A 27,092-nucleotide genomic window follows, 5' to 3' on the forward strand; every position below is an offset into this window, starting at 1 on the left:
GGCACAGTGAAGGAGGGTTGGTAGCTGGACTTCGTGATCCTGGTGTTCTCTCCAACCTCAATGATTCGATGATCTTAATCAGCGGATTTATCTAGGAGTGAAAACCTCAGTGTTACACATCGGGGTGTGTTTGGCCATTGAAGTTATTTTATGTAATTTTTTTCTGGTTGGCTCACATGACAGCTTTATACAGGGTATTACTAGGGCAGAAGTTGGATAACTTGCACTCTAATTAAACAACCACACTAATACCTAGGTAGGTATCTCCCCAGCACGGACAAATTGAGATTCATGCTACCTGAGGTCTCTCATGTTTAGTCAATAGATACTGCAGGCTGTTGCCAACAAGAATCAATAAGAAAACACTGGTGATATGCTTTGGTTCCACTGAGTTTTATCCACAATTTAAAGTGTGGCAGCAAAGAATCAAACTCCTGTGTGAAAGCACGTGTTTCATTCCGTGGTAGTTATGCTGCAGGCATGAGAAGCAGCTTTGTTGTAAAATACAATGTGTGGTATTGGACTTAAAGTCGTGCTTGTTAATTTAATGAGTGTTGTAAGGAGATAGTAATGTCAACAACCTGGACCTCAGTCCACCGATGCCTGCTTCAATGGCTTGGTGCTCTATAGAGGATAAATATCTCCCCTGCTCTGTGGCTTTGCAGATCAGCACAATGAGGATAACGGTAATGAGTTTCTTTGTGGAACATCTTAAGTTCTGCTAACATAAAACGTGCCATGAAAGACCTAAATATTCACATTAGGTTTATATTTTTCTATAATATATATAAAAAAAAATCTTGTCTTGTTCAGAGATTCACAGGATTTAAGCAGTTAAGGCTCTGTATAAATATGGAACAGGCTGGTAATTCTTTTTGTGACTGTTTAGATGCTAATACCGTGATCCAGGACAATGGTTTGAATCCTATTTTTAAAGTGAAGAGAGCTTCCCTTTAACTCTGCTGGTTTAGTACCTGTACACAAAGTAGGTAACATAGTTCTCTATCAGAGAAACAGCCCCAGTCCAATTCTGTCTGAGATCAATAGATAAATTCCCATTGGCTGCAGCTGCAGTTGGACTGAGCTGTCGAGGACGTAATCGGTGTTTGCAGAGCGTTTTGAGTTCCTTACGTGAGCTGTGCCATCAGCTGCAGGTAGTGCTGTCCCTGAGCACGACAGAGCCCACGGCTGCTTCTCTGGGTGCCAGCAGTGCTGTGACCACTCAGCACTGTGCACAGTTGGGGTCAGTGCTGGTGCAGTGTCACTTGTGCAGCAGGCATGGACCTCAGCAGCAACATGCAAGTAGTTCAGCTGTCAAACACAGGAGGATCAGGTTGGACATTAGGGAAAATTTATTCTCCAAAAGGGTGATCTGGCATTGGCACAGCTGCCCAGGGAGTGCTGGAGTCACCATCCTTGGAGATGTTCAAGAAACGTGGACATGTGGCACTGAGGAATATGGTTAGTGAGCATGGTGGGGTTGGATTGGGGTTGGACTCAGTAATCTTGGTCTTTCCCAGAACCTTAATGATTCTGTGATTCCATAATCAAGAGCTGCACCAGGATGCGCTCAGAGCTGTGCATGAGTCAAGCATGGATGTACGGGGCTCACAAAAAAAAGAAGCAGCCAACCCAAAATTATCCCCGTCAAAATGAAAAAATGTTCTGAGGGCCTGACGGAACCAGAACTTGCTTTCTGTTGGCCAGCCCTCATTGCAGTAACTCCTTCTCTGCCCTTTGTCATTGCCTTTGATGGGCTGTCACTCAATATTTCCTCTTGTGTTGCAGGGAGCTGAGCGACAGCACCACCTACACATACCAGGTCGTCGTTGTTTCTGGGGCAGAGCAGAGTGAACCCTCCCCAGCACTTGTCTACGTCTCTGGGAGTGGGTACTGTGGAGATGGAGTTATCCAAACGTAAGTCTGGAAGAGCAAACAGATAAATGTGAGCACATCTACCCAGCCACAATCTGAGCACAGAAAGAAAGTGATGACCACTGATGTCTCCTTAGCTTAGGCTACCTTTCATCTGCATGTAATGACTCATGTGCTTGATGATTACCAGGACGATGACGTTTAATTGGAACTTAGGCCCTGCTGTCCTGGCACCAGTAGATACAGACAGAGAGACAGACAGTGGAGTCCAGCAGGATTGATATGAAGCATGCTGTATGCTGTTTGTGCTGTTTGTTACATGTGCACGTAGGTGATATTTTCTATATGGAGCTCTTATGCTGGAAGAATTCCCACTGTCTTTGATGCTGTCCTTCCACATGAAGCCCCATGTGCCTGGCAGTTGTTGGACAGGGTAGAGCCCCAAGTGGCCTGCTGGGTTCCTGATGCATCCTCCTATTGGACTTGTGTGCACTTGGAAGCGTTGGACTTGCTGCTGGGGGTTGCACACTTTGAGTAAGCTCCTCACTCTCAGCAGCTGCCAGCCCCCAGACCACTGGAAGTGTAAAACAGTCGTTTACAACTGCTTTCAGGTTTGTTCTTTTACTGTGTTGGACTTCAGGGACACCTGCTTCTAAGCTTTGTGGCATAAGATTGTTTAACTATGATTACAGAAGTAACAACAAACAAATGCTTAATCCAGCCAATGTTGTTGTCTTGAAATGTTATTGATCAGCAGTCACTAGCACAGCTCTGTCAGATTATATACCTGGCAGCAAGTATTTGCAGGATGAGGCCCAACAGGCAGGAAAATCAAACAGAGCAGCCAGTTGACTTATGAATCCCGGCCAGTCTTGGAGAGAGAGGTGGAGAAAGACAGATTAATTTTGCTTTCCATAACTTTTCTCCTACTGTTATGTTTGCACATTCCTCAAACATCACTTGTGGCTTTGCAGCAAGCGTCGAACAATAGCTGAGCTGCCTCACGAGCGAGCAGGAACCAGACTGTGTCACAGTGTGCTTAGTTGTGTCCCCACTTGCAGCTGTGGAGCCTCTTTCTCATCTGGTTTGCACTCTACAAACAAGCAACAGCGTGGGCTGGAGCAAGGCAGGACCCCATCCCTGACACCACCCAGTGCCTGCAGACCGCTGTCACCTGGAATAGCCCCGCTGGGCTTTGTACCTTGTTATTCCATACTGGGGTCATAGACTGGCCTTTCCAGATTTAATACAAAGGGTTTCAGAGATTCCTGTTCTCCTTCTCCCCACCTGCTGAGCTGCAGCCGCACCAGATATGAAGGAAGTTGCTCATATCCTCATCAGAGAACAGCAAGTGGTATCCACATGTGTAGGAGAGAAGTGGCCAGGCAAGTCTGTGAACCAGGGATGATGAAAGTAGGAGCTGAAGAAAGAAGGGAGAGGAGTGTCCAGGGTTGGAACGCAGTGCCACTCCATGGGATGTCAGGGCTTTGGGGTTCTGCAGATCATTGGGATGACGCCATTTACCATCTGACTCATTTTTCTTGTTTGTGCCCTGCCTGTAGAGACCTGGGGGAAGAATGTGATGACATGAATAAGATCAATGGTGACGGCTGCTCCCTGTTCTGCCTGCAGGAGTTATCCTTTAATTGCATTGGTAAGTCTGGCTCAGAGCCTTTCCACTTACAACTGGTGGGCAACTGCTGTATGCAAGGCGCGAGGAAAAAAAATCAACAGTATTTTCAGCATCTCCAGCTGAAGAGTTGTCATGGAAGAGGAAAAAAAGTTGGAATTTGTAGGTTTGAAAGGCGAACATATCTTCCCAGCTTCTGGTCATTTTGATGGGAAATTGGTTCTGCTGGCTTTGAAACAACCTAGGACTTAGGGCTAAGTCAGCCATTGTGGGATTGATCCAAAGCCCATTGAAGTCAGTGGGTGGCTTTCCACCGCCTTCAATAGGCTTTAGATCTGGCTACGTGAGAAGACATGAACTGGTTTTTTTTCTGGTAAACAGGAGGAGGAGTGAAAGGGGAAGGGGCTGAGACCAGAAGCAAGTCCAGCTGAGGTCACACCTCCTTTGAGTTGCAAATCAGTATCTGAAGATCAAAGGTCTGGCTAATCCCCTTTTTGAGAGGTGAAAACTACTTAATCAGATTTCATTTGCAAGCCTGGTTTGCTCTGATTAGCAAAACCTGGAAGCACAATGGCCGGAAGATGCTCGGGCTATCTGGGATAGCAGGGCTGCGTTTGTGAGCTTTACATATTTATTAAACTCTCTAGGAATGCTGGGGGCAGAGAAGGGAAAAGACCAATTCTCGCTGAACCTTGTGCTGGGCAGCTCTGCGTTGGGGGATTGCATTTCCCAAACAGGACTTGGAGATCCGGGAAAGGATGAGACATGCAGACCTTCTGAAACCAAAGTTAATGTTTATAAGGGATCAGTCTCTTCTCAAGAGGTTTATGGGATTCCTTATCTGGACTAACCAAGCGAATGCTCTGTCTGTCCCATCTTGTGATCCAATGCCTTCAGCTCAGGGCATCAGTCCTGAGCAGTTAATATAATGTTGGCAGTACTGAAATTTGCTCTTTTCAGCAATCTGATGATTATCTCTTGTGGCTGGAACAACATATAACGGACCTCACAGGCAACACGTTTCCCTTGGGTGGTAAGCTGGGAACTGCTTGTCTCATCCACCGCATTTTTACTTCAGCATCCCACACAGTCATACTTGAGGCCTGATTCGGTGATGTACTTATTTCCATATTTACATATGTAAATAGCTCTATTGAAATATGAGAATATTTATGGTCAGGGCTAATTGTGACTATTGGTGGTCTTGAAGTGACATTTGTGTTTCAAGTGATTTGCTGAATTAGACCTCAAGCACTGAAATATATTAGTCATAATATTTTGAAAGCGAAATAAACACTTATGCAAACGTTTTGGGTTTTTGGAAAGTCAGGCATGACCCGAGATTGGTTCCAGCAAGGGCTGGGGATGGAGCTGTGCACCATCGTAGGTCTCATTTCCCTGGTCCATGTCGGTTCTTTGGCCATAGCCCACCTTTATGTTTGGGTATAACCCTGAGTCCACTGTCTTTAGCCAAACAAAAGTCTCCTTTGAGGCTGGTGGGGTGTTTTCTTGGAAAATACAGACTGCTTGGGTCCCTGTTTGAGGAGTAGAGGGAAATAAGGCGTAATTTATTTCTATGTTTATGAGGCTAATACATGTTATAATCTTGTAGGACAACAAGAAGTTATTTCAGACTGTTGTTTATGCAGCAATATTCTTGTTGCAGTGTGCAGCTTTTTAGTGCCCTGGGAATCACAGAATGGAATTGGAAGGGACCTTAAAGACCATCGAGTTCCAACCCCTGCTGATGGCACAAACACCTCCCAGCAGAGCAGGTGCCCAAAGCCGCATCCCTCCTGGCCATAGCACTTTTCTGGGCAGCCTGCACCAGTGCCTCAGCACTGTCCTTCACTCCCATTCACCGAAGAACTCAGTGAGCCTCCCATGATGTACAGAGGCTTTGCAGAATCAGGACTGTAGGGTTTGATCTTGTGAATGTTGCGGAGGCTGGACGGAATCCCTGGAGGTCTCTGGTCCATGCAGGGCCAACTTAAAAGTCAGCTCCAGCCTCAGTGCTGGAGCCCGTGGCTCAGGCTGCCATCCAGCTGTGCTGACATCCCCATGGACAGAGGCAGCCTGTTTGCAGGTGTCCCTCTCTCTCTTTTAGTCCCTTTGCCTTTTAGGATCACGATGTTAATGTGTTTTTTTTCTTTATTGGTCTGACTTTCCTTTGAATAAATGCCACAAGACACTTTGCTCCAGTGCCTGTAATAAAATTAGGCTATTTTTTTTTTTTATTTCCTTCTTCTTGGTTTTGTTTTCCCTCCTCCTCTCCTCTCTAATCAGATAACAGCGGATCAATCTGCTCTGCTGGGAGGAGGGGGGAGGGAGGCAGGGACAAAACTGTGTGGTCTTTGCTGTCAGGTTGTCCTGGCCTTCCCTGCACACAAAGCCGACTCAAAGAAAACAGATAAGATTAATAGCATCTTCTCCCTGCAACATGCTGAAGAGCGACAGCGAGATTAATTAATTAATTAATGGGAGCATCTGGCAGCGCTGCTTTATTTTGAAGTTCTGCGGCACGCTCGCCCATCCTCGTGCTGAAATTTATCACCTATACTCTTTTTTTTTTGTTGTTTTTTTTCCCCCCTTGCGGAGCAGATTTTGCATCTTATATCTGCCCTGCACAGGGGCCTCACTTTGCCTTTTGGTTCGTGGAATAGGAGTGAACCACAGGGACTGACGTACCCCTCTCCTGTTCCTGGCTGCTTTGCTTTCACCTTGCTTGTGGTTTCACCCAGGACACCTGGTTTTTGGCATTGCTGAGCAAACTCGAGCAAAATCCCGTGCAAAACAGGCCCCACTTGGAAGAGTTACGATTTGCAGTTGTGCAAACCCAGAGCCTTTTAGCGCTCGATCTGTTCCCACCGGGCTGTTGGGAAATGGGTGTCTAATAAGCAGCTGAGCACCTCGTCCTTGGTGTGCACTCTCCCACAAACATCGTGCACATGCTTCCAGATATATGTGTGTGCATTGAAAAAGAGTGCTGCTTTCATTTGCATTCCTTTTGTTGAGTGTGATGTGCATTATGCATTGATTTAGCTCTCCAGTGCTGAAGAAAGAGAAGGATATAATAGAAAAGATGCAGAGATCAATAAAAAAGAAGGGAGGGGGAGAGAGAGTAATATGAAAAGAGATGAGTAAAGACCGATAGACTCATTGCAAACCAGCTGGAAAGTGGCTGCAAAACTTCTATCTAGCTGTAAGTTTGCCTGGTAATTTATGGGGTTTTGAACCACATCTCACTGGTGTTATTATTGCTGCACTTTATCTCCTTTGCTTGGAAGGGCTCCTTGCTGAAGCCTTTGTACAGCAGTGTGGGGCAGCACTTCTGCTGCCTTTGGCTGAGGGTGTGGGGTCAGACACACATCTCCCTGGGCACTGGGTTGGGACTTGGGGTGCGAAACGCCACGAGAAGGCACAGAGTGGAAGAGAACAGAAAGGAAACGTATTTAGCTCTTGAGTTTGCCGCCGATTTCTGGCGTGCTTGCAGCATTAGTCACAGTGGCTGTTCGGAGAGAAGTATGATTTTAATTTGTCAGCGATCCGTTAACACCTTTTCTTTTGCTGCCGCTTGGCCCCAAGAGCTTGTTTGGTCCCTCACAAATCTGGATCTGCCCTCCTCCTCCTGGAGGCCTCTCCCTCCAGCTGTGAGCCCTACCTTTGTGGGAGCTCTGTCCTTTACCTCTCCCATTATCCATAAATTAAGCATAGCACTTTCCCCTAATCTTATTGTTTGGAGGGCTGCATTGCATTCAGGGAAATGATTAATATTCATGAGCTTGCTATCTCCGTTTGGTGCATAATCCTCTGGGGAAATTGCAGTGTTAAATGAGTGACACAAACTTAATTTTATATGTCTTGTCTTTCCTTTCCTTCTTTCTTTTTTCTTTTTTTTTTTTTTTTCGTTTCCTTTTTTTCTTTTTTTCCCTTTCTGACAGAGAAGTAATGTGCTTAAAACACATTGATGGATGACCATCCATATTCATTGTGGGCATGCTTTGAGAGCATCCCATTCCCTCCCCTCCTGTCCCCTGCACGGGAGCACGGCTGTGATGCAGCAGCTAATGGGGATTTCTCCCACACACAGCACTCAGGGCCTGGCGTTACCCCACCGAGGGCTCACAGCAGGGCACAGCATGGGAGAAGCAGAGTTGTCTACCAGGAGAAGGTCAGCATCTCATGGTGCATCAATAGGAGTAAGGTAGTGAGGAAGCGGCTTGCCGTGGATGGAGAAGCTGAGGATCTATAGCAGAATTTCATAGCAGATAGCAATTAATTTAATGACTGGAGCTGTACAGATAGTATTTGTGTGAATCCTTCAGCTTAAGGCAAATACTTTGAAGCTGACTGTTTCCTGCGGCTCATGGGAGTGTGGCTACATGTTCCAAAATGTCTAAGCACTCATTTGGCAAGTTAGTAATAACAACATCGTCATGAAGTCTCTGAAAGTGATTTTCAGACTGTCATCATTAATAGTGCTGTCTTAGCAGGGCCAGCCGAACCACAGCACACAGGCATCTCAGGCAGCAAAGCACAAAGGACAGTTGCTTTCTTGTGGAGGAGCGTGTGGGCTGGGGTGGCATTTGCCTGCATTTTTCTCTTGGCCAGTGACTCCAGCCCAGCTCAATCCAGCTTTGGAGTCCAGGACACAGCTGCAGCGAGAGCCCAGCAGTGGATTTCTCCTCTGCTTGCTGTGTCCCTCGTGCATTGCACTCCTGGTGGATCAAAGAGGCTTCCGCAGCCGGTCATGCTTCCCTCCCTGGAGCACCCTCCGTGACTCAACAGCAGCTTGCTGTGCTCTGAGGGTGATGCCGGGCACAAGACCTCCCTTTGCAATAACATCCAACCACACGCACAAACAAGCTGTTTGTTTTCCTTAGTGAGTGGCAGCAACAGTTTTCCTCCTGGGCTCCTTCCCAGGCTCTCAGCAAGCGGCCAGGTGTCAATGGGAGCAGTTGCTGCCTCGTGTGACAGAAATTTCAAGATTTGCAGTTGAACGGGCTCCAAGTGCAGCTAATAACTCTGTGTAAGGAAATAACTCTGTGTAAGGAAATACAGCACTGCTTTTGCAATTTATCCGAACACCAAGAGAGGGAAACAAGGTTGGGTGGAAGAGGATTGCAACTGGGCTAGCTTCAAGATTCAGAACAATCATGGGGCTATTGTGTGTTGCATCAGAAAAATGCTGTGAGTTCCATCTGTCCTTTCTTGTTAAGGTGTTGTTGTGCTCCCCTAGCATGGAGGGAAGGCCACAGTGGCTCCTGTTGGCTACACACAGAACATGTAGGGTCTTTCCACCACTGCCAGCAGCACAAAATATTCCTCTGCTTAAGTGACAGAACTCTGCGTTCTTGGAGGTGAATATCAAGTTTCTGAGCTGGGCAATGCGAGGAAGCCAGAACTGTATCTGCAGCGTGTGGATCAATTGCATCACTGCTGCACTCTGACTGCTCTCCCATCCCAATGTGATCAATCAAAGACCCAACCCAGGGATGCACTGCCACAAAGCTCACGTCGTGAATACAGCTGCCTCCTGCAAGGCGCCTGGATGCCCTGCAGTAGATTGCAACACCCGCCTTTACTTCATTTCCATAGTGTCTGCTTTATTTCATTGAAGGAAAATGTCACCGTGTATTGATAGGCGACTTGATTTGGAAAGGTCTGCCCGAGCTCTGTGCAATGGTGTTGTGTCTTTTCCGATCAGAATATCCAGGAAGGAAAATAACTCTCGAATATTTTGCTGCAGCAGGAAATATCTCTGCCTCTGGCTTCTGCAGTGCTAAAGAAGAGATTAGCAGATATCCTGGAAGCAGCCACATTGCTCACCCTGCTCCCGCTGCAGCCAAAGGTGAAGCTCTCAGAAATAAACGGGCAGGTTCTGTGCTCCCTCAGCCTCCAGCCATGTAGATCTGCAGTGGAACTGTTCCTGCTGTTGTGCTGGAAACCTCTGGATACATTTCTCCTCATCTTTGGACACCAGGAGCAATGCTGGAGGTGCCATTAAGTGACACGGGTCAGATCCCAGTCCTGCAGGAGCTGCTGAATTGCAGTGAGGTCAGAGTGGACCTTCCAGGGGTTAACATGTGCAGCTTGCTCCACTCCAACAATTTGTAACTCTGAGACAATGCTTCTGCATTTTTGTGTCCCCCATTTTTTCCCTTCTTTTTTTCCTCTTTTTTTTTAACTCGGACAAATAGTTATGTGGCATGAGGCTTGTTATAGTTGGAAGGATCCCCAAGTAAACAGCTGAGCTTAAAAATACTTCTTTTTTTTTTTATTATTATTCTGTCTGGCCTTAAAAAAAATAATAGTAGTTATTACACAAAAGAAGACTTAAGCTGAAGCCAGTCAGTGCATCCTGGCTGAAAACAGGAAGCCGCCCCAAGTGTCTGTCCCCAGCATGTTGGCCATGCAGCTTGGACATTAAAAGCCTCGTCAGAGGATGTGCCCTCTGCTATGAAGTGGATCTCTTTATGTCTCTTTTTTTTAATGAGGTGGAAGGCTGCCTATCACAGATAAGTGTATATCCTGCATGTCTGCTTCCTGATGCGTGCCAGACTTGGTTTGTGTCGCTGGAGTTTTTCTGCCCTCGCTTTGAACAGGTGGTGGTGGTGGGGAGGAGGCACTGCCCTGTGCCCTACCTGGTGCATCCTTTTGTCTCTGAACCCAGGGGATGGGGCTGTATAAAACTGCGTGTTGCACTAAGCATGAGCACCTTCAGAAGCATGGATAAATGGAGCTCTCATCATTTTGTGGTGCTACACACAGTAGTAGCCCCACGGTTATTCTGGGTCTTGAAGTCCAGTTGCAATAGGCAAGTTCTAGGAAACGTACCAGGTTTGCCAATCTGTTTCTCCAACAAACCCCCTTTGTGGATGTCAAAGAAATCTTCACTAAATCAAAGATTTTGTTTTCCCACCATCCCAAAACAAGGGACTTGTATTGGATGCCCCATCCCTGCAGACACCCAAGGTCACGCTGTTGGGGCTCTGAGCACTGATGGAGCTGTGGCTGTTCCTGTGCATTGCACGGTATGGGACCAGGTGGCCTTTAAGGGTCCCTTTCAACTCAAACCATTCTGTGATTCTGTGACTTAGATTTGGCTCTGACATTTTGGTGCCCTCAGTGAGGGCTTTGTCAGATAAAAGCAGCTCTGACTGCCTGAATGAGCACATGCTCCCTGAGTTCAGCTCAGTATCCTTGAGCATCTGCTGTCATCCCCCAGAGCTGCTGTCTCCTGCTGCCAGGTGCTATGCCTGCAGATATTTTGCTGTTCTAGGTTTAAGCTGGATTTGCAGGCAACTGCTTTTTAATTTTTTGAAGTCATTTTTCCTTGAGGAAAATCAGATTTACTTCATGTTCTCTTCCCCCATATATTATTTGAATCAGATTCCACTCTAAAGTGAGTAGTGTTGATGAATGCAGTCCATGGCACAGGTCCTGTTCAGCCAACACATCCCCGTGACCTTCATCAGGGCTTTGCAGCCTACAGACCTCTGTGGAGACAAAAATTAGATTATATTATCAAGGCTCTGGATGAATTTCATGGAACAGCAGCCAAGAACAGATCAGAAAAGGCATTCTGCACCTCTGTGGAAATAAAGATGTTTGCTATTGCCTACTAGAAATACACATCCTGACACTGCCTTCTTGGGCTGTGAGCCTGAAGGGCTGTGGAGATTCAACCGAGCAATGTTCAGGCACTGTGGAAAGGGAAAAAGCCTTGGTTGGTTTTTATTTTGGGAGGGCAATCACGGGAAGAAACAATGTGGTCATTTTCCAGTTGCTTCTGAAAAGAGAAAGCCCAACCTCAAAGCTGCTGAGCGTCGCAGAGCATGCTGAGGGTCAGCAGTCTGAGCCACGAGGAGCTGGGTGCTGTAGGTCAGTGGGACCTCATCCCCTCCTCAGTGGCTGGGAAGGGTTTTGCAGAAGTTCCTGTTTTTGCCACAACTTCCAAGTAGGAAACCAGGAGGAAGGAAACGTGCCCTCTCATCTCACCAGCGCTCCCTTCAAAGCATGGCTTCAGGATGACGTGTCAGCATGGGGACTTGCAAATCTTCCCCAGAAGAAAAATAAGAAGCTGCTTTCCCTCATCATTTTCACATCACGTCAATGTGAGTGGGCACTGCAGGCAAGGGACATGCGCTGCAGAGGGGCTGGTGACAGTGTGGCTCAGTGAGACTTTGTTAATCATTCAGGCAGGCTCCACTGAATTCAGACATCGCAGTCTCTCCATTCGGTTCCTCCCTCGGGTGTTGCAGGCTCCGAGCAGACAGATTTATTGGGGTCTTAAGCATAATCAGGAACAAATTAGCCTCTGTTAGGATCACACACTGGCCTGGATCACAGCTATTCAAGGGCTGCCTTCCCATCCATGTGAGCATGAATTAAGTCATCTGATTGGAGTAGGTCTTGAGTATTCTTTTATCCCAAACACATGATCTTATCAGAAGCCCATTACGTTTATCATCGCATTAGGAAGGAACATTTGGAGCCAGTGCAGGACTGTGTTGGCTATATAAATGTTGTGCTTACTTCAGTGCCTCTCGTGAAAAGAAGTCCAAGCTTCGGGGAGGCAGGGGAAGTAGGCTGTGAGATTCTGGCTGTGTTTGCATCACTGGGGCTGTGTAAAAGGTGTGTGCATGTGTCAGTGTCAGTGTCAATGTGGACATGCAGCAGGATGTATTTGGGTGCCAGTGTGTCACTGCAAGTGTATGTCTGACTACTCATAGGCTGAAGATTGAGTATTTTCAATACAGTAGGGCCGTCCTTTTTTTCTTTTTTTTCCTTTTTAAAGAAGTAAGCCTCTTTTCATTAAATGACAAACTCCAAAAAATAGGTATTTTCGTGTATTTGGATTTGTTTTTGAGGCTTTTTGCTTGCTGACCACAGCCTTTCCAGAGCTGAGCCTTTCTCAGAGGTGTCTGCTGAGGCTCTCGCTCAAACTGGGACACAGTGCTCTGCAGCACGTGAGCTGCTTTGCTTTGTCCCGCTGTTCTGGGGCATGGCAGAGATCTGTCCTATGCCTTGATACGTCTCTACAGGGCAAGAGGGAAGCAAGTCTCCATTATGTGGAGCTCTACCCCTTCCTCGGGCTCACCAGGCACATGCTGAGTCTCTCCCCCACCTCACTAGTGTGGCATTAATGCACCCCATGGCAGAATAAGGTGTGACACAGCTGGGGCTCTCAGGGCCCATGAGCAGTTCGGCGTCACATTCCCAGCTGGGTTGGTAGCAGATGATGGGGAGTGGGGCCCTGCTGGCACTGGGGCCCTTGGGCAACTTGAGAGGAAGGGCCGCAGGCCATTGCCGTGCTTCTGGGTTGCATTAGGGCCCATCTGCACATAAACCCCAGCCCCCTCCCGCTGTGGTGTAATGTCTCACCCCAGGGAGACACTGTCATCTTCTTTCTGCAAAGCGCTCACAGCACTGCTCCTCCAAACCCTTCAAGGTGTGCGCTACATGCTCAGTGGCCCCTGGCCACGTGAAGATTTTAAGATGACTTGTTAAGAAGTTTGGCCACCCCTTGAATGTGACCTCAGACACAGAGCTGTGCTCACACTGCTGAACAGCTTCCAGGCTCACTTTCGCCAGCTCCGAGTGCTGGCCCAGCAAGTACACACTTCCCCACGCTTACCTCGTATGCAAGTTGGCTGCAGAGGTTGTGATGAAATGAAACCACGGCTACATTGTTCCCTGACAGGCTTCTTCATTCTTTCAAACTCGTACTCTCTCAAAGACCTGCAGTTTTGCACGGAGGACTGGGAAGAAGGGGGTGGAAAAGGAGAGAAAGTCATTAAATAATTGAATCTCAATAAAATGATTATTTTTTTTTTTTCTGGCTCATGATGGTATTTCACTGAGTAAACTATGATGAAAAATAAACAGGGGATTTCGTAGTTTGGAAGTAGCTCAAAATTGAGCAGCCGTTGGATTTTCTGACACCTAGCTTGAGATAGTCCAATGCTACCAACAGGGCTGTCCTTGGGGATCGTTTCCATCAGTCCAGCTTGCAGCTCTGGCTAATTTCCTATGATTTTTTCAGCAGGCTTATTTGCCAGACAAAAATACAACAGGCTGTCAGAACTGGATACCTCTGGGGACTGGCAATGATAATACAATACAAAATAGGATACCAACAGGTCAAAGGTTTCCATTTCACAGAGTACTCTAATGACTGAAAGTCATTATTGCTACGCAGTCTGTTTGAAAAGAGTAGATGGATCTTGATTCAGTTTTTAATGGGCCAGTGTTAGAGAAACAACCTCAAAAATTTGGCATCTTTGTTGGTAGTCTCATTAGAGAAGCCACAGAATAAATGGACAAGGATAATAAAGTCTCCTGCTGCTTTTGATCCTTTCAGGTCAGATCTGAGTTACGTTGGTTGAAGCCGTGTGCGTATGTGGCAAGCTCACCCTCACACGATGCATACTCTGTCTGCTCTTTGGACAAACTGATCTGCGTGGCCCTTGGTTGCTGTGGCTGTGATCTTGGCTGTTTTCACCATCTCTAAATTCACAGACGCTGTTGTTGTTTTGCGGATATCTTTTAAGAACAAAAAGGGAAATGTTGTAGACCAGACCTCTGCTGGCTTTTTTCCATCCAAGTCGGGGATGGAAATGGATGCCAATACCCACGTTCTGTTCTTGTGTGTTTTTAATCTCTACTTTCTTCCTTCCCCATCCTTTTAAATAGCGATAGACAAAAATAAGCAGAAAATTTCTTACTGTAAGGAATATTTTGAGGGTTTTGCCCAATAACAAAATGAGCTGTTCCTGATGAGCTTCCTTAAAATCACCTTCTATTGGCCAACGCTTTTACTTCCCAGTGCTCTGGACCAGCAGATGCACCACTGGTGTTATCAGATCCTAGCAACTAAGCCACAGACATGTAGCCGTGTTGTGACTTTTCCTCTTTGGTTTCTTCTGGCAGATGAACCCAGCAGGTGTTATTTCCACGATGGTGATGGAGTATGCGAGGAATTTGAGCAAATGACCAGCATCAAAGACTGTGGCGTTTACACTCCCAAAGGCTTCCTCGATCAGTGGGCTTCCAACGTCTCCGTCTCTCATCACAGCGACCAGCAGTGCCCAGGCTGGGTGGTCATCGGTCAGCCAGCAGCAACGCAGGTAAGGGAAGCAGACTCTGTTACCTCCCCTTGAAAGTGGAGTCCATCGAGGACATTGATGAATGTAACAACAAGACGGTCAACATTCATGTGTGCCCGCTAGCTCACCAAGGAAGTTGACAGCCATTGCCCTCTTTCTGAGTAGTGATGGAGCTGAAATTCTGTTCCAGTCATCCATCTGGAAACTGGCTGAAGTCTGCTCTGCTCACAGTAAGCTGTGTAGCAGTCACCTCTAGCAAACTATCGCCACCCAAAAGACTAGGCAGGCTCTCTGCTGCCAGCACAGGGTTCTATCTTGTGGCAATGAGTTCTGAAGGCTAATGTAGAATAATACAAAAGAGTGTTCTTTCTTTTTTAATAGTTTTGTGTTTTCTGCCTCCCGGTTTCATAAAAGCACCCTATTGTTCTATTCTGAGAAAGGTCCCTTCCATTCCCAAAGCCATTCATTAGCTTTAACCCCTTTCTTACATGTCTCCTTTGTAACATAAATAGCCCCAGTTACCATAACTTTACCTTTTGTCTCCCTGAGAGAATTAGATCCAAATGAGTTCAAAAAGATGTTAGATAAATGCCTAGAAAACAGAGCTGTACACGATGCAGATGCAACAGCCCAGATGCAACCCTCTGATTTAAGAAAGCCGGCATTGCTTGTTTTTTTGGTTTTTTTTTTGAGACTACAGCAAGAAAAGGATCATCATATACAAGAGCTACTTTGTATATTCTCCCTTCAGCATCCACCATTGCCCCCTGCTAGGCAGAACAGTGAATCAGATGGACTTTGGATTTGATGCAGCCAAGTTATTCTTGCAGTCTGGTTATCTGGGAGGTGTCCTGGGTGGGCAGTGCAGAGAGGAAAGCAATGTCACAGATACGACAAGCGGATTTCTCTGTGAATAGTAAACACCAAGCATTTCCCCTTGGCTTGCAAGAGAAAACATCTTTATCCAAGAGATGTGGCCTTGTTCACGTTGCTCAAGTCTGTAACAAATTAATGACCAGGTCAGTTCTAAAGGTCTGAAGCATGGTTAGCTGGCATGGTACCAAGACAGAATCTTGAGCCCAGTATTGCCTTTTTATCACGGTCTCATTTATTATTTCACACTGGTAAAGGAACTTTCTTCTGGACCCCTACCAATGCCTTCGTCACTTTGTTCTGATTGGAGCTCTGTGGGCTGTAGTACCACAGTCTGCTGTCTCCAGTTCAGGTGCTGCTGAATGTGCGTGTCCCTGAGCCCTCTGTCCCCATCCCACTGTGATTTTCTGCCCTCATTTTCTCCTCGTGCTCTGGTAGGAATGCAGCCACTGTGCAGTAGGCAGCATATGGTCGTGCGGTGGAGAAAACACCACTGTGAACACACACAGCAGAAAGCCCTGCTGTGTCCCTACAGCTCAAGCATGTTTGTTGTACCCAGAAGAGATGAAGTTGTCACAGCCTTGTTAAGAAAAAAACAAGGAAACCAAGCTGTTGTATTTATAGGCAGAGCACTAGCATATCACACACTGGCGGAGTGAATGAGAACATGCCTCCTGTTATTGGCTGGGCCCTGGGGAGATAACAGTGTGCTATTTACTTCCAGCAAAAGGAATTTTTGCTTTAGCTCAGCTGGTTGTATTACACCAGGGCGGGCACATGGGGTTCATTGACCTTTTTAATCATACATGTTGGGAAAGCCTTTGTTTTCGCCAGGAACAGGGCAGACTTGCAGCTTGTGGAGGAGCACCTGACTTGTCGCTCTGGGGAGGTGAGGTGGGGCAGCAGGTCATCGCTGTTACCTAGCGGAGTGCTTGAGATGAAAATTAACCCAGCATCTCCTCTAATCACCGCTTGTAATGATCACTGGTGTGTAAACATGTTTGGCTTCATTATCTGCGCAAGCACTGAGCCTTAGGGGGTTTTGTATTGATGAAAGGAGCACCTTTCTTTACCCAGATATCTGTCAGAGTAGGTTGTGTGCTTGCTGGTGTTGTGCAAACTTTTCATGTTGTTGCTGGGTACTTTCCTGATTAATCAGAGTGGCATTTGTGTTGGCTTCTCATCAGGAATGCCATGAAAGATATGTTTGAGTGCAGTGCGCAGTAATGTACAGAATACATAAGCTGCTTGTTTGTTAGCCATCCCTGTTTCTCATAATTATCTGACACTCTCAAAGCACTTGAAAGCATTTTAAGGATGTATTTCCCAATTTAAAACGTTTTCTCATCCTTAGCTATCTCGAGACCCAATACTCTGCATGGCTGTATTTCTGCATTAGTTTTGCTCATCCTGTTTCCGAGCTCCACGTATCTCACTGTGGTGCATCTCAGCCATATCTACTTATTTACTCTTATTTACTCTTGGAGGATGGTTTATGAGCAAAAGCTGGGGTGGACTTTCTTGATCTCATAGGGTTCCTTCTGCAGGTTGAACACCCTGGCCCTGTTTGCACAGTTCCTTAAGACATTGCCTGTTTCTTGTTCTTTAGGAGCAGGACGTATGCCCTTGCTTGTTGTTTTGAGGTGGATCTTCATTACATGCTCACATGAGGCTGCAGAATGGCATCATACTACAGGAGGAGAAAAAAGTTTGCAGTAGAAGATTTGTTTTGAACAACAAAATGCTTACAAATGACACGCTCTTGGCAAACAGATACACATTTGAAAAATGAAAAGGTCAGAGAGCCCCCCTTCAGACAATCACTCTTTCTGCACAGGCAAGGCTGATAGACGGCCACTTCTACTTTCCTGGCAGCCACTCTTCAGTGCAGATTAAGAAATATTCACAGTACTGACAGCATCATATTTAAAGCCAGAGAGGACTAGTCAGCAACATCACGCCAGCACAGAAATGCGAGCGCCAGCACAGGGTATTTTTACAGCTTGATTTCTAATCTGACATCCTCCGCAGATCCTCAGTACCTGTTATCAGCTGCAGGAGGAATTCAGCAATAAGGGCTGTGCACGCTCCCGGGCCGTTCTTTTCCCTGCTGCTCTTGCAGTGAGTTTGTAAACAGCCTCTCCTTGCCATCCGCCGTGTGTGAAATATTATCGGTGTTGATGGACTGGTTGTGTGGGGTTTTCTGCAGCTCTGTTTATTTCTCAGGGCTTTTCTTGTGCTAAAGATTATTGATGCTAGCATTAAGTCATCAGCTGGTGTACGCTGGCAAGGACTACAGAAAGGCAGTAGCTCTGGGCAGATTTATACTAGCTGAAGGACAGATCCAGTCGGCATAAATAGGCAGACAAAGGGCACTCCGACTGATCTGTTTTGTGAATAGCTGCCACTACTGGAAGTCCCCCGGGACTTGTTTGTCCAACCAGTTCCTATCCAGCCAGGGTCAGGCTTCTCACCACCAGCAGGAGGGGGAGGATGTGGCCTTCTTACACCATGTAAAGCACTCCTGAGCCTGGCAAAGCGTGGGCTCAGAATGCCAGCCATTGGTCTCCATGCTCGATCCCAGCTTTACCATTACCAGTGAAGATCCATCAGTGAGGGCTGCTAATTAGGAACGTGTGGTGTGTGGGCACTGTAACAGGATGGCTGTCCTGTTCTTGCTGTGGCGTTGGTGGACTCAGTTTCCATGATCCCACTGCACACTGGTTGGAGCGACCTGGGAAGAGATGCCATTGCTGCTTTCCTCTTGCTGGTGACCTCTCCTGCCTCTGGAGAATAGCTTATCTATAGTTTTCTCTATGGCATTTATAGCAGAGGAGCATAGGAGGGCACTGATGGATCTTTAGGTGGCTTATTGATGACCTTTCTGTACCTGTTACAGCAGCATGTGATCAAGACTTGAAAGCTGGTGTTTACATTGGTGATTCTGAGCAGCAGTCCCCCAGCAGCTTTGTCTTTCATTGTATTTCCTCCCAGTTGCACAGAAGCTGTTCAAGTCACTATATATATACTATATATATAGTTATATATATGTATATTTCTTCCTATATCACTGTCAGTACTGGCTTTTCCCCTGTGCAGGAAGAACTGCACGTCTTAGGCACAGTTAATGAAAAGGGGGCTCTTTCCTGAGGCTGCTGGATGCACAGATCCTGGGATTCATTTTTCTTCCCACACTAACACACCCTGCTCTCCCCCTGCGTACCCCACAGGGGCTGCTATGGAGTAAGAAGCTGTGGAAGAGGATTCTTATTACATCTTTCCCACAAATAGAGGCCCCCTCCTGCCCCTATTGCAGTTCCCACAATTGCACTCATCTAGACTCACTGCAACAAACATAGTCTTCAGCTGTCCAGAGAAAGATGTCAGCAATTGCAGTATACCTGAACTTTCCAACAAAAGGAGAAGGCGAGAGCACAAAAATATTTTGAATACTGGAAGAAGTAGCATGGCAGAGCAAAAGCTTCAAGGCTGGTAAGAAAATACTGTGACAAAATTGAAGAGAAAAATGATGGAGTTCTCTGCCACACAGTTTTACTTTGACTAATAAATATAACTCTGAAGATAATTCCCCAAAGATCCGGCAAAGCCAGCAAATAGGGCAATCTTGAACAGGAGTGGGGAGAGAGGAAACCTGCAACTTTTAATGGAGAAGCCATTCCTTTCCTTTGGGGTGATCTTGCTGAGAAGAGGGAGGGTGTCTGTCTGTCGGCTCTGCAAGTGGCCCTTTTTGAACTTCCCCATTCACAGCCAAGTCCTGTTGCTCTTCAACGGTAAAGGGTTTTATTGTGGTTGGTGGAAGAGAAAAAGATCCCCATTTTTAATAAGATGATTTGCTTCGCAAATGTCTTTGTTATTTATAGCTGAGCCAGGCTTTGAACTGCTGATCTCTGGAGGTTGAGTACAAAATCCCGCTAAGAAAAACCATTAATGGAGGAACCATGAGTGATCAGAGACCAGTTCTGGAAAAAGATGAACTGGACACTGCACAGGCTGCCGCAAGAGGAATGTCGCTTTGCTGTACTCGTCTGAGCACATTTCCAGTGCTGGCTCATGCACCACAGTTCAGAGAATTTCCAAGTCAAAAATTAGTTCAAGGGAGCCCAAAACTGAGTCCTTCTTTCAGCCGTCCCGCAGATACTGCAGAGCCTCCTTCACCAGGAGCTGGGGAAGGGCATCCCTAAGCTCAAAGCTCGGATGAGTTCAGGCAGGGGAACTCTGGGGAACGCACTGCCTTAAGTTATGGTATATTTCATATCTTTTCAGTGAATACGGATTAATTAAGCCTTTTCACAGCCACGTTCTCTGGTTTCCAGTCCATTTAATAGACTTGAAAATCAGGGAGCAGAAAGGTGAAGCAACTGTTTGAGTATTGAACCTCGCTTTCCCTAAGAGACATTGCAGGCACTGGGCATTGTTAGGCCCACGTGTCCCCAGGACCAGGAAGTTCAGGAGATCTTGAAATGGCATTGCTCATATCTTGGATAAAAAGAAAACTGCTCAGGGCTGGCTGAGAGCCGTGTCTGTGAGCACAGACCTGAAGGGGGTTCTGGGATCAACACATCCATTGCATTTTAGTTCTTTCAGCCATTTCACATCATCCTGTTTGTGAATTAACCAGATTTTATCCTCTCAGTTTGGCCTTTTGTTCCCATTACAAAATTACTGGAAAACTCTTCCACCAGCTCCTTGCTGTAATAGCTAGAAACCTTGTTTCCCACATATATTGCTGGGAAAGCTGCAATCTTTTTTGCCAAACGAGGTGATGTTGTTTGCCTGGGGAGCTCCACTGGTCCTTCTTCACGTGTTTCACGTGCTGCTTTGCCTCGTTGGAGGATGTGGTCCATGCAGAGGGTTCATGCCAAGGTGAGGGATGCTGCAAAGATGTGTGCTCACATCTGTGCTGTGGCTTCTGCTCGTAGATGATCTCAGTTTTCTGAAGGAAGAAAAAAAAAAAAGAGAAAAATGGGATAGCTTGACAAAAGAGCCAGCTACAGAGAGATGGCTGAGAAAGAGTGTTGCCCTTAAAGGCAATCCAGAGCTGGCTGAAGAGCAGGGGATGCTGCCCATCACCTGGCTGCCTGTTCCTGCTGGGATGGACGGTGGATCCCTTCCTCTCACCCCTGCATCCCATCTTGCAGTGCTCCTGTGCTCATGGCAGTGGTACCAGCAGACCCCATGCCTGATGTCATAGCCTCTGACTGATTTGTGTAAGGGGAGGACAGAGAGAACACAATGAGATGTCAGAGGAGATTCCAAGCAATTTTGCCAAACACTCAAGGGATTTTTTTTCTTTCCACTCCCCTCCCCCACTAGTTTTTAGAATAATTTTTCAAGAGCACATATGCAAGTCATCTAAGGGGAAAGAACAGTGAGTACCAGGGGCTGGTACACTGTGTTCCCTTTGTGTACAGTACAGAAAATAGATAAAAGAAACAAAGGATGATGCAGAGAGCAAAGCAGTGATCATACTCTCTGAGAGGTTCGGTCTGACCTTTTCAGAGACGAAGGTCAAACCAAAAATCCTCAGGTGCCGGAAATTGGTGCTGCCTCTTCCCAGGACCAGGAGACGTGTACCATTAACTAAAGGAGAGCAGAATTCCATCCCATTTGTCATTGCTAGAGGCGAGGAGAAGAAAGGCAAGAAAGGAATATTGTCCCAGATAATAGTAAAGGATTATGTGCTTCTTTAGGAAGTAACTTACCATTTTATGATATCTGCTGTACACCCAGCCGCCCACCCAGATTACACGCTGTAATTGAAAACAGCTCGGACCCCCCGGCATCAGCGAGCTGGAAAGCCGGACCCTGCAACCACAGCAGTGCTCGTTAGCATGCACTGCTCTGAAAGGAGACCCCCCTCCTCGGCCCTTGCCCCTCAACCTGCCAGTCTCTCCGTCTGCTTCTGCTGCTCACCATCCTTTAGATGCAGAGCATGTCCAGCCATAAGCGTGGGATAGCTCTCCTGCATCCCATCCGGGTTGTTTGTCTTGGGTCCCTCTCCATTCAGAGCAGAATGATTTTGCATAAATGCATCGACACGTCTGCTTTGTTCATGCATGAAGGGTTCTCGGCATTTCTCATCCCACCCCCGCCCTGGCCGTCCTCTCCCTACCCCCCTGGCATGTAGCTTCTCCAGCTTTTGCATGATTTCCCTATGCAACAGCAAACAAACCTGCCTGAAGGATTGCCAGTCAATCAAGCACAGTTAAAAATACCCAGTCAATTATTTTGGATGGAATTAAAACGTGATTGGAAGGAGAGGGTGGAAAAGCGTGTGCAGGAGTGAAACCGTAACGTCCTTTACTATGTAATTTGGTTTCATGTTCTGCACAAGAAAACATGTAAAATATGTAAACAGAGCTCTCCAAGATTGTAATGTAGCTACAAAGCCACAGATAGACAGGCAGGCAGGGTGCTATTCTTCAGCAGAACGGAATGCCATCCTCAAAACCACACGATCATTTCTTTAAGCCTGAAAGTAAACTTTCTCATGCCAGTAGCAGGGAATTTATTTTTTCTTTTAAATGGAGGATTGTCTGCACTACTTGTTCGGAGTACTGTAGGCATTTTTGTCCACATTGTCATGAGAGGCCTCATATTTTGAATGCCACTCAATTTTGGGGTGTTCATCTCAAGATGTCTCTAAAAGGCATGATTTTTGGATGACAGTGCTTATCCAGCCCTGTCCTCAAGGCATGCCATGTTAGAAAGTCCCTCAAGTCAGTCCCTCAGTCCTCACCTGACTTTCAAAAATAAAAACCCTGAGCTGGGGACCCCTTGGATAAACTCCAGTGTTGCTTCAAGTTCCTGGAGCACACTGCCTTCGTTGGAGCCATAATTGCTGAGGAACCCCAGTTTAACATTCTTCTTTCATAAAAATTGCCCATGAAGTTTAAGAATCACCATTTCCTCTGAGGTCTTTTCAGTGGTGAATCTGGTAAGCAGACACGATTCACCCACTTTGTATGTGGCTGTTTCAATGATCAGCACACATGTACCTGCTCCCCGAGAGAAGCCCTCCTTTCAGCAGAACATCAAGCTGCCAGCCATGCTGGTCATTGCTTATTCTTAGCATTTGGGGCAGAGGTTCTTCTTGTCCTCTGCTTTGGTAATTAACATCACAGGTCCCTCTTCTGACACAGAAGCTGAAGCATGACTTGGGGATAACTTAGTCAAGGTTGCACAGGGGATGCAAGGCAGGTTTGATTCTCTGTGACCTCGTGTGTCCCCGTCACTTGCCCACAGCCCCACCGGCCCTCAGCTGGGCCCCTCTTGTCCTGGTGGAGTGTATTAAAAAATAACTGTAATGAAAATCCTATGAGGGCAGCCAGTGCCAAATTCCAAGGTGTGTTTGGATGTTTAGTTGGGAAAGTCGTGGTTTAGTATTTCTGGAGATGCCTTAGCATCTAGCTGCTACTGGATTCCTAATGAGCAAGATGCTTTTGAAGGCTCTATTTAACCCCTTCTCTTCACCTTTCTCCATCCAAATGTATTTGAAAAGCTGCCTTCTAGCAAAGCAGACCTTTTCCTGAGCACTGCACTGTGTTCACACTGTGACCTTCACCTACTAGAAGAGGAAGGCCTCACTATATGGAAGCTTTCCTTTGTCCTAGTGGTTGTTTCTGGTGGAAAAGGCTGAGATCTGGCAGCTGTGAGTTCCTGACAGGTGGTGAAGCTGAGGAAGCTGTGAGCTTCCCATGCAGGTGATGCTTGTCCTTCAGTCACCATGGCAGCTCAGTGAAAGCAGCTGGAGGACAAGTGGTTTCCTGGTTTGATCTGTTGGAGCTCAGGGGTCCTCCGAGCAACCAGGTCTGCACTGGAGTTAGAGGGAGGTGGTGGGCTTCCCCAGATCCTCAACCCATGGCTCTGCATGGCTGCAGATGTGTGGGCTGGAGGAAGCAACAGTCCCTGCTCACCCTGTGAAATGTGACTGTGTGGCAGCAGCTCCACTACCTCAGCGTTGCAAGGGGAAAAACTGGGGTAAACAATTGGGAACCTTCTGATTTGTATACCACAGACTGTGCCTTCTGGTATTAAGCGAAGCAAGCTGCATACTGGTTTAGTCTCAACTGGAGCTAAGGAGATGGGTAGGGAACCAAGAGCCCAGCTGGAGTGTAGGTGCAGCTCCCTGTGCCGGCACCCTGCAAGCCCTGCTGCAGCCTTCCCATTGCTGCTACACTTGGAGCCTCTTCCCAGTGCATCATCTCCTGAGATGTGACCAATTAAAGCCTGTGACAGGCCGGAGCAGGCCTCCACCCTTGGGATTGGAGGCATGTGGATGTCCTCATATAGGAGAGGCCAGCAACATGGTGTCTGGTTGGGAGCACAGCAAGGGACAGCTGAGCTGAAGTGAGAGAGAAAATGAGATGGGGATGGGGGGCTTGGCACCCCCAGTTCTTCTTGCCTGGGGAAGTGCTTTGTTGTGAAGGTTGTGTGTGGTTTGTGCAGTGTGTTTACATGTCCCTAACCCTAAAGAAAGCTGAAAAACACAACTTTTAACTCTGGAAACAAAAGCGCTGGAAGCCCCTAGTTTTCTGCACATGAGAAAGTTTTGTTCTTTAAACACACAGATGTTTTCAAGTGAAAAATCACTCTTTTGACCTTTCCTGTATGCGATCATGTGGTCGGAGCTGACATTAACCACTGCTTGGCTGCTCTCTGTGGCCACAGGCAAAGCTCAGCAGTGTCCTCGTTGCTCCAGTGGCACCTGTCCCACACCTCGTGGCAGCTGCTGCCTAGCTTTTTATTCCTATTCCTCTATCTTTGTATCAGAAACGCTGCCCGAGTGCTTCTAGGCATCTCTGTGTGCCCATACTCTGAATAGGTGAAGCTGAAGTTCTCTGGGATTTGTTGTTGTTGCTTTTGGGGCTTTGTCCAGCCAGCTGCTTGCTTCCTTCATTGGAGTCAATTTATGGGACCTGCTTCGGGTAGCAAGGAGGGGATACTGTGGAGCAGACTGTAACAAGCTCGGTCCTGCTTTGCCTTGCAGGAGTGCCAAGCTAGCGAAGCTACAATGGATCCAGTGAGTCAAATCCACTAGCACAACAATAAAAAACTACACTGAAGATCCTCCCAATACGTGGCACACATTCTGCATTTAAAAGCTTGATTTCTTGGTGCCAGCTGCTCTCAAATGAAATACTGCCATCAAAGGGGGGAGGAAAAAAAAAAGAAAGCCTTTTGCTGTACTCCTCAGTGGTGAAAATGTATGGGATGGGATTGTTTTCCTTCACCACAGCCCCCCCATGAGCAGCCTTGGCCCGTAGCTCTGTGCAGCAACTTGCTGCAATGGACTGGGATGGTTCAAGTGAGAGACAGGCAGTTTTGGAACCGGAGATGCAGCCAACAATAATGTTCTGGCTACTGTGTTTGTTTAACCTCACTCTCCAGTGGATGGATATACAGTCTGCTAAAGCACTTATCAGTCTATAATGCCTTCACACGTTGGTGAGCAACGACGTGGAAGTTGTAGACGGAGCTTTTGCTGCAGGTTGGAAATGTCAATCAACTTTGATGAGACTGATGTTCACAGAAGTGGAGTATGAGGTCTTGTTTGTTTGCTGTTTCTTCATGCTGTTTGTCCAGCAGGTTGCGTTTGGCTGCTGTTTCTAACAGTGGGCGTATTTAGAAGTCTGAATATAATAGGAGAGTGCCATTCAGGGCTAATTCTACGAATTAATCCTTCTAGGTGAAACGCTGGCAGCGCTGGGAGCAAAGTGCTGTTGTTTGAGAGCAGCACCTGCGTGTCGTGTCGCTGTGCTGAAGGAAGAGCAAGCTCCTGGTGTGAATAACCAGGAGCACATGGCAGGAAAATGGCTCAGTTGCACATTCATGTGCCTCTTATAAGATTGTGCTCTGTGTTGCTGTGCACTGTGAGTTATCACTTGCCTTTGCACCCATTCATTGTGCATTGCTGAATAGAAAACGAGGCAAGAGCAAGTGCTAATTGTCCCCCTGAGCTCCAAGGGGTAGTATATACTTGTGAGCCTGTGCAAAAGATGAGTTGGTTATTAAATCCCCTTCTTTTTCTTGCTGTTTTGCTATAGTTCCTGGCCCTGACTCAGGTGATGTGTTTGGGGTGATCCTTTGAACCACGCAGAGATCATCTGGTTAGGGTTTTGTTGTAAAGTTAAAACTCCATATTGTTTTTCCACAGGTCCAGCTAGCATCCTCTGTATTTTGATTACACCTGGCTGGATGTCAAAGCCAGTGTGGGTTTGGGAGAGGGCCAGTCAGAATTGATATACAGGTTGTTTTTTTTTCAGGTATACCATGTGTGATTTTGATTTTTAACTCATTTGTTTTAAATGAAGTTTGCTTTGAGTTTGGAGATAACAGAAATTCAAAGGAGAGCTTAAACAGCGACTTCTTGATTTAAAATCTGAACTACATTGCTTATACGGACTCTTTGGAAGCGAAATAACTGCGTTTTTTTTTGAGAGAGAGCTGAAGTTAATAACACACGTTGAATGCACATGCAATCTGGGCCATCATCTGATGGAAATCCCTGCAGCTCTCGTTTGCTTTCCTGAAATTAAGTCAACTTACATGACAAAATAAAATAGCCCTTGCATCTCCCACTCATTTTTGAATGGGAGCCCTGTGTTACATCCAGTACTCTACCCTGAAAATTTTCCCTTTGGTAATGAACACTATCATTTTTTACTGTATAAGTAGAGGAATTTATCATCCTGTCACACTGCACGCAAACTACAGATGCCAGCATTGGTATTTCCACACACTTAAAGGTCATTTCTCAATTAATAAAAAATCCAGCCAGTCCTTCAGCTGAAAATTGTGGTTCTTTGTTAAGCAAACTGTAGTAACAGGCTAATTGAATGCCAGGCCTGCAAGATCCAGACACCATCAGTTGCTCCAGATTCAATGGGAGGGGGCTGTGCTGAGACTGGACACAGCAAGTGGCAGTGGGGCTTTATTCCATCCTGCACGAGACACAGCCAGCCTCTCAATCCCACCACCAGATCCTGTTCTTCATTACACAGGTAAAAGGACAGATGCAATTTCCCCTTATTTTTGAGCCAACTGAATCTGGGAGTAATACAGCATCAGTGTGTTACCTCGGGAGTTTTATCAGCTTCCAGTTGATACAGCTTTTCTGTTAATCACCTGCCTGCATGCCTTTGTCCTGGAGAAAAGCAACCACACTACAGTTCTTCATCTTTTGCCTTCCGACCTCTAAGTACCCCAACCAAAACGGGCAAAAACAGACAAAGAGCACAGAATTTAGGCAGGCTGTGTTTCAGACTCATTCCTTGCCACTTTAAAAGTACCGCTACTCAACAAGTGCATTGCTGCAAACAAATCAGGCACAGAGGACCAGGAGAGGTTTGGAGTAGAAGCTGCAGTTTATAAATATCAGAGATCAGGGAGAGTTGCTGTTTAGGATGAATAGAAGGCTACTGAATGGGAGAAGACACAAGTTTCATGATTTTACACTTTTAGTCTGTGCTGCTGAATCTGTTTTGCTTTTCTTCCTTGTGTTTGCAATTACAGAGTGTTGTAAATCCATGGTTTCTGCACAGAAAAGTAATGCATAGATACCAGTTCAGATAAAATAACTT

At 46.5% G+C, this 27,092-nt stretch overlaps 1 protein-coding gene across 1 annotated transcript in view; it reads left to right on the top strand.

Annotated features, from left to right (window-relative positions):
* PAPPA (pappalysin 1) overlaps positions 1 to 27,092 on the top strand; it is a gene marked incomplete at its 3' end in the record, with an annotated part of 167,341 nt that overhangs the window by 84,852 nt on the left and 55,397 nt on the right. Inside the window, exons 8-10 of the mRNA XM_079544568.1 lie at positions 1,789 to 1,917; positions 3,438 to 3,529; positions 14,441 to 14,637. Coding sequence (XP_079400694.1) covers positions 1,789 to 1,917; positions 3,438 to 3,529; positions 14,441 to 14,637 — 418 coding nt within the window. The remainder of the gene's footprint in view (positions 1 to 1,788; positions 1,918 to 3,437; positions 3,530 to 14,440; positions 14,638 to 27,092) is intronic.

Source organism: Tetrao urogallus (genome assembly GCF_951394365.1).
Source record: "Tetrao urogallus genome assembly, chromosome: 19".
Taxonomy (NCBI): domain Eukaryota; kingdom Metazoa; phylum Chordata; class Aves; order Galliformes; family Phasianidae; genus Tetrao; species Tetrao urogallus.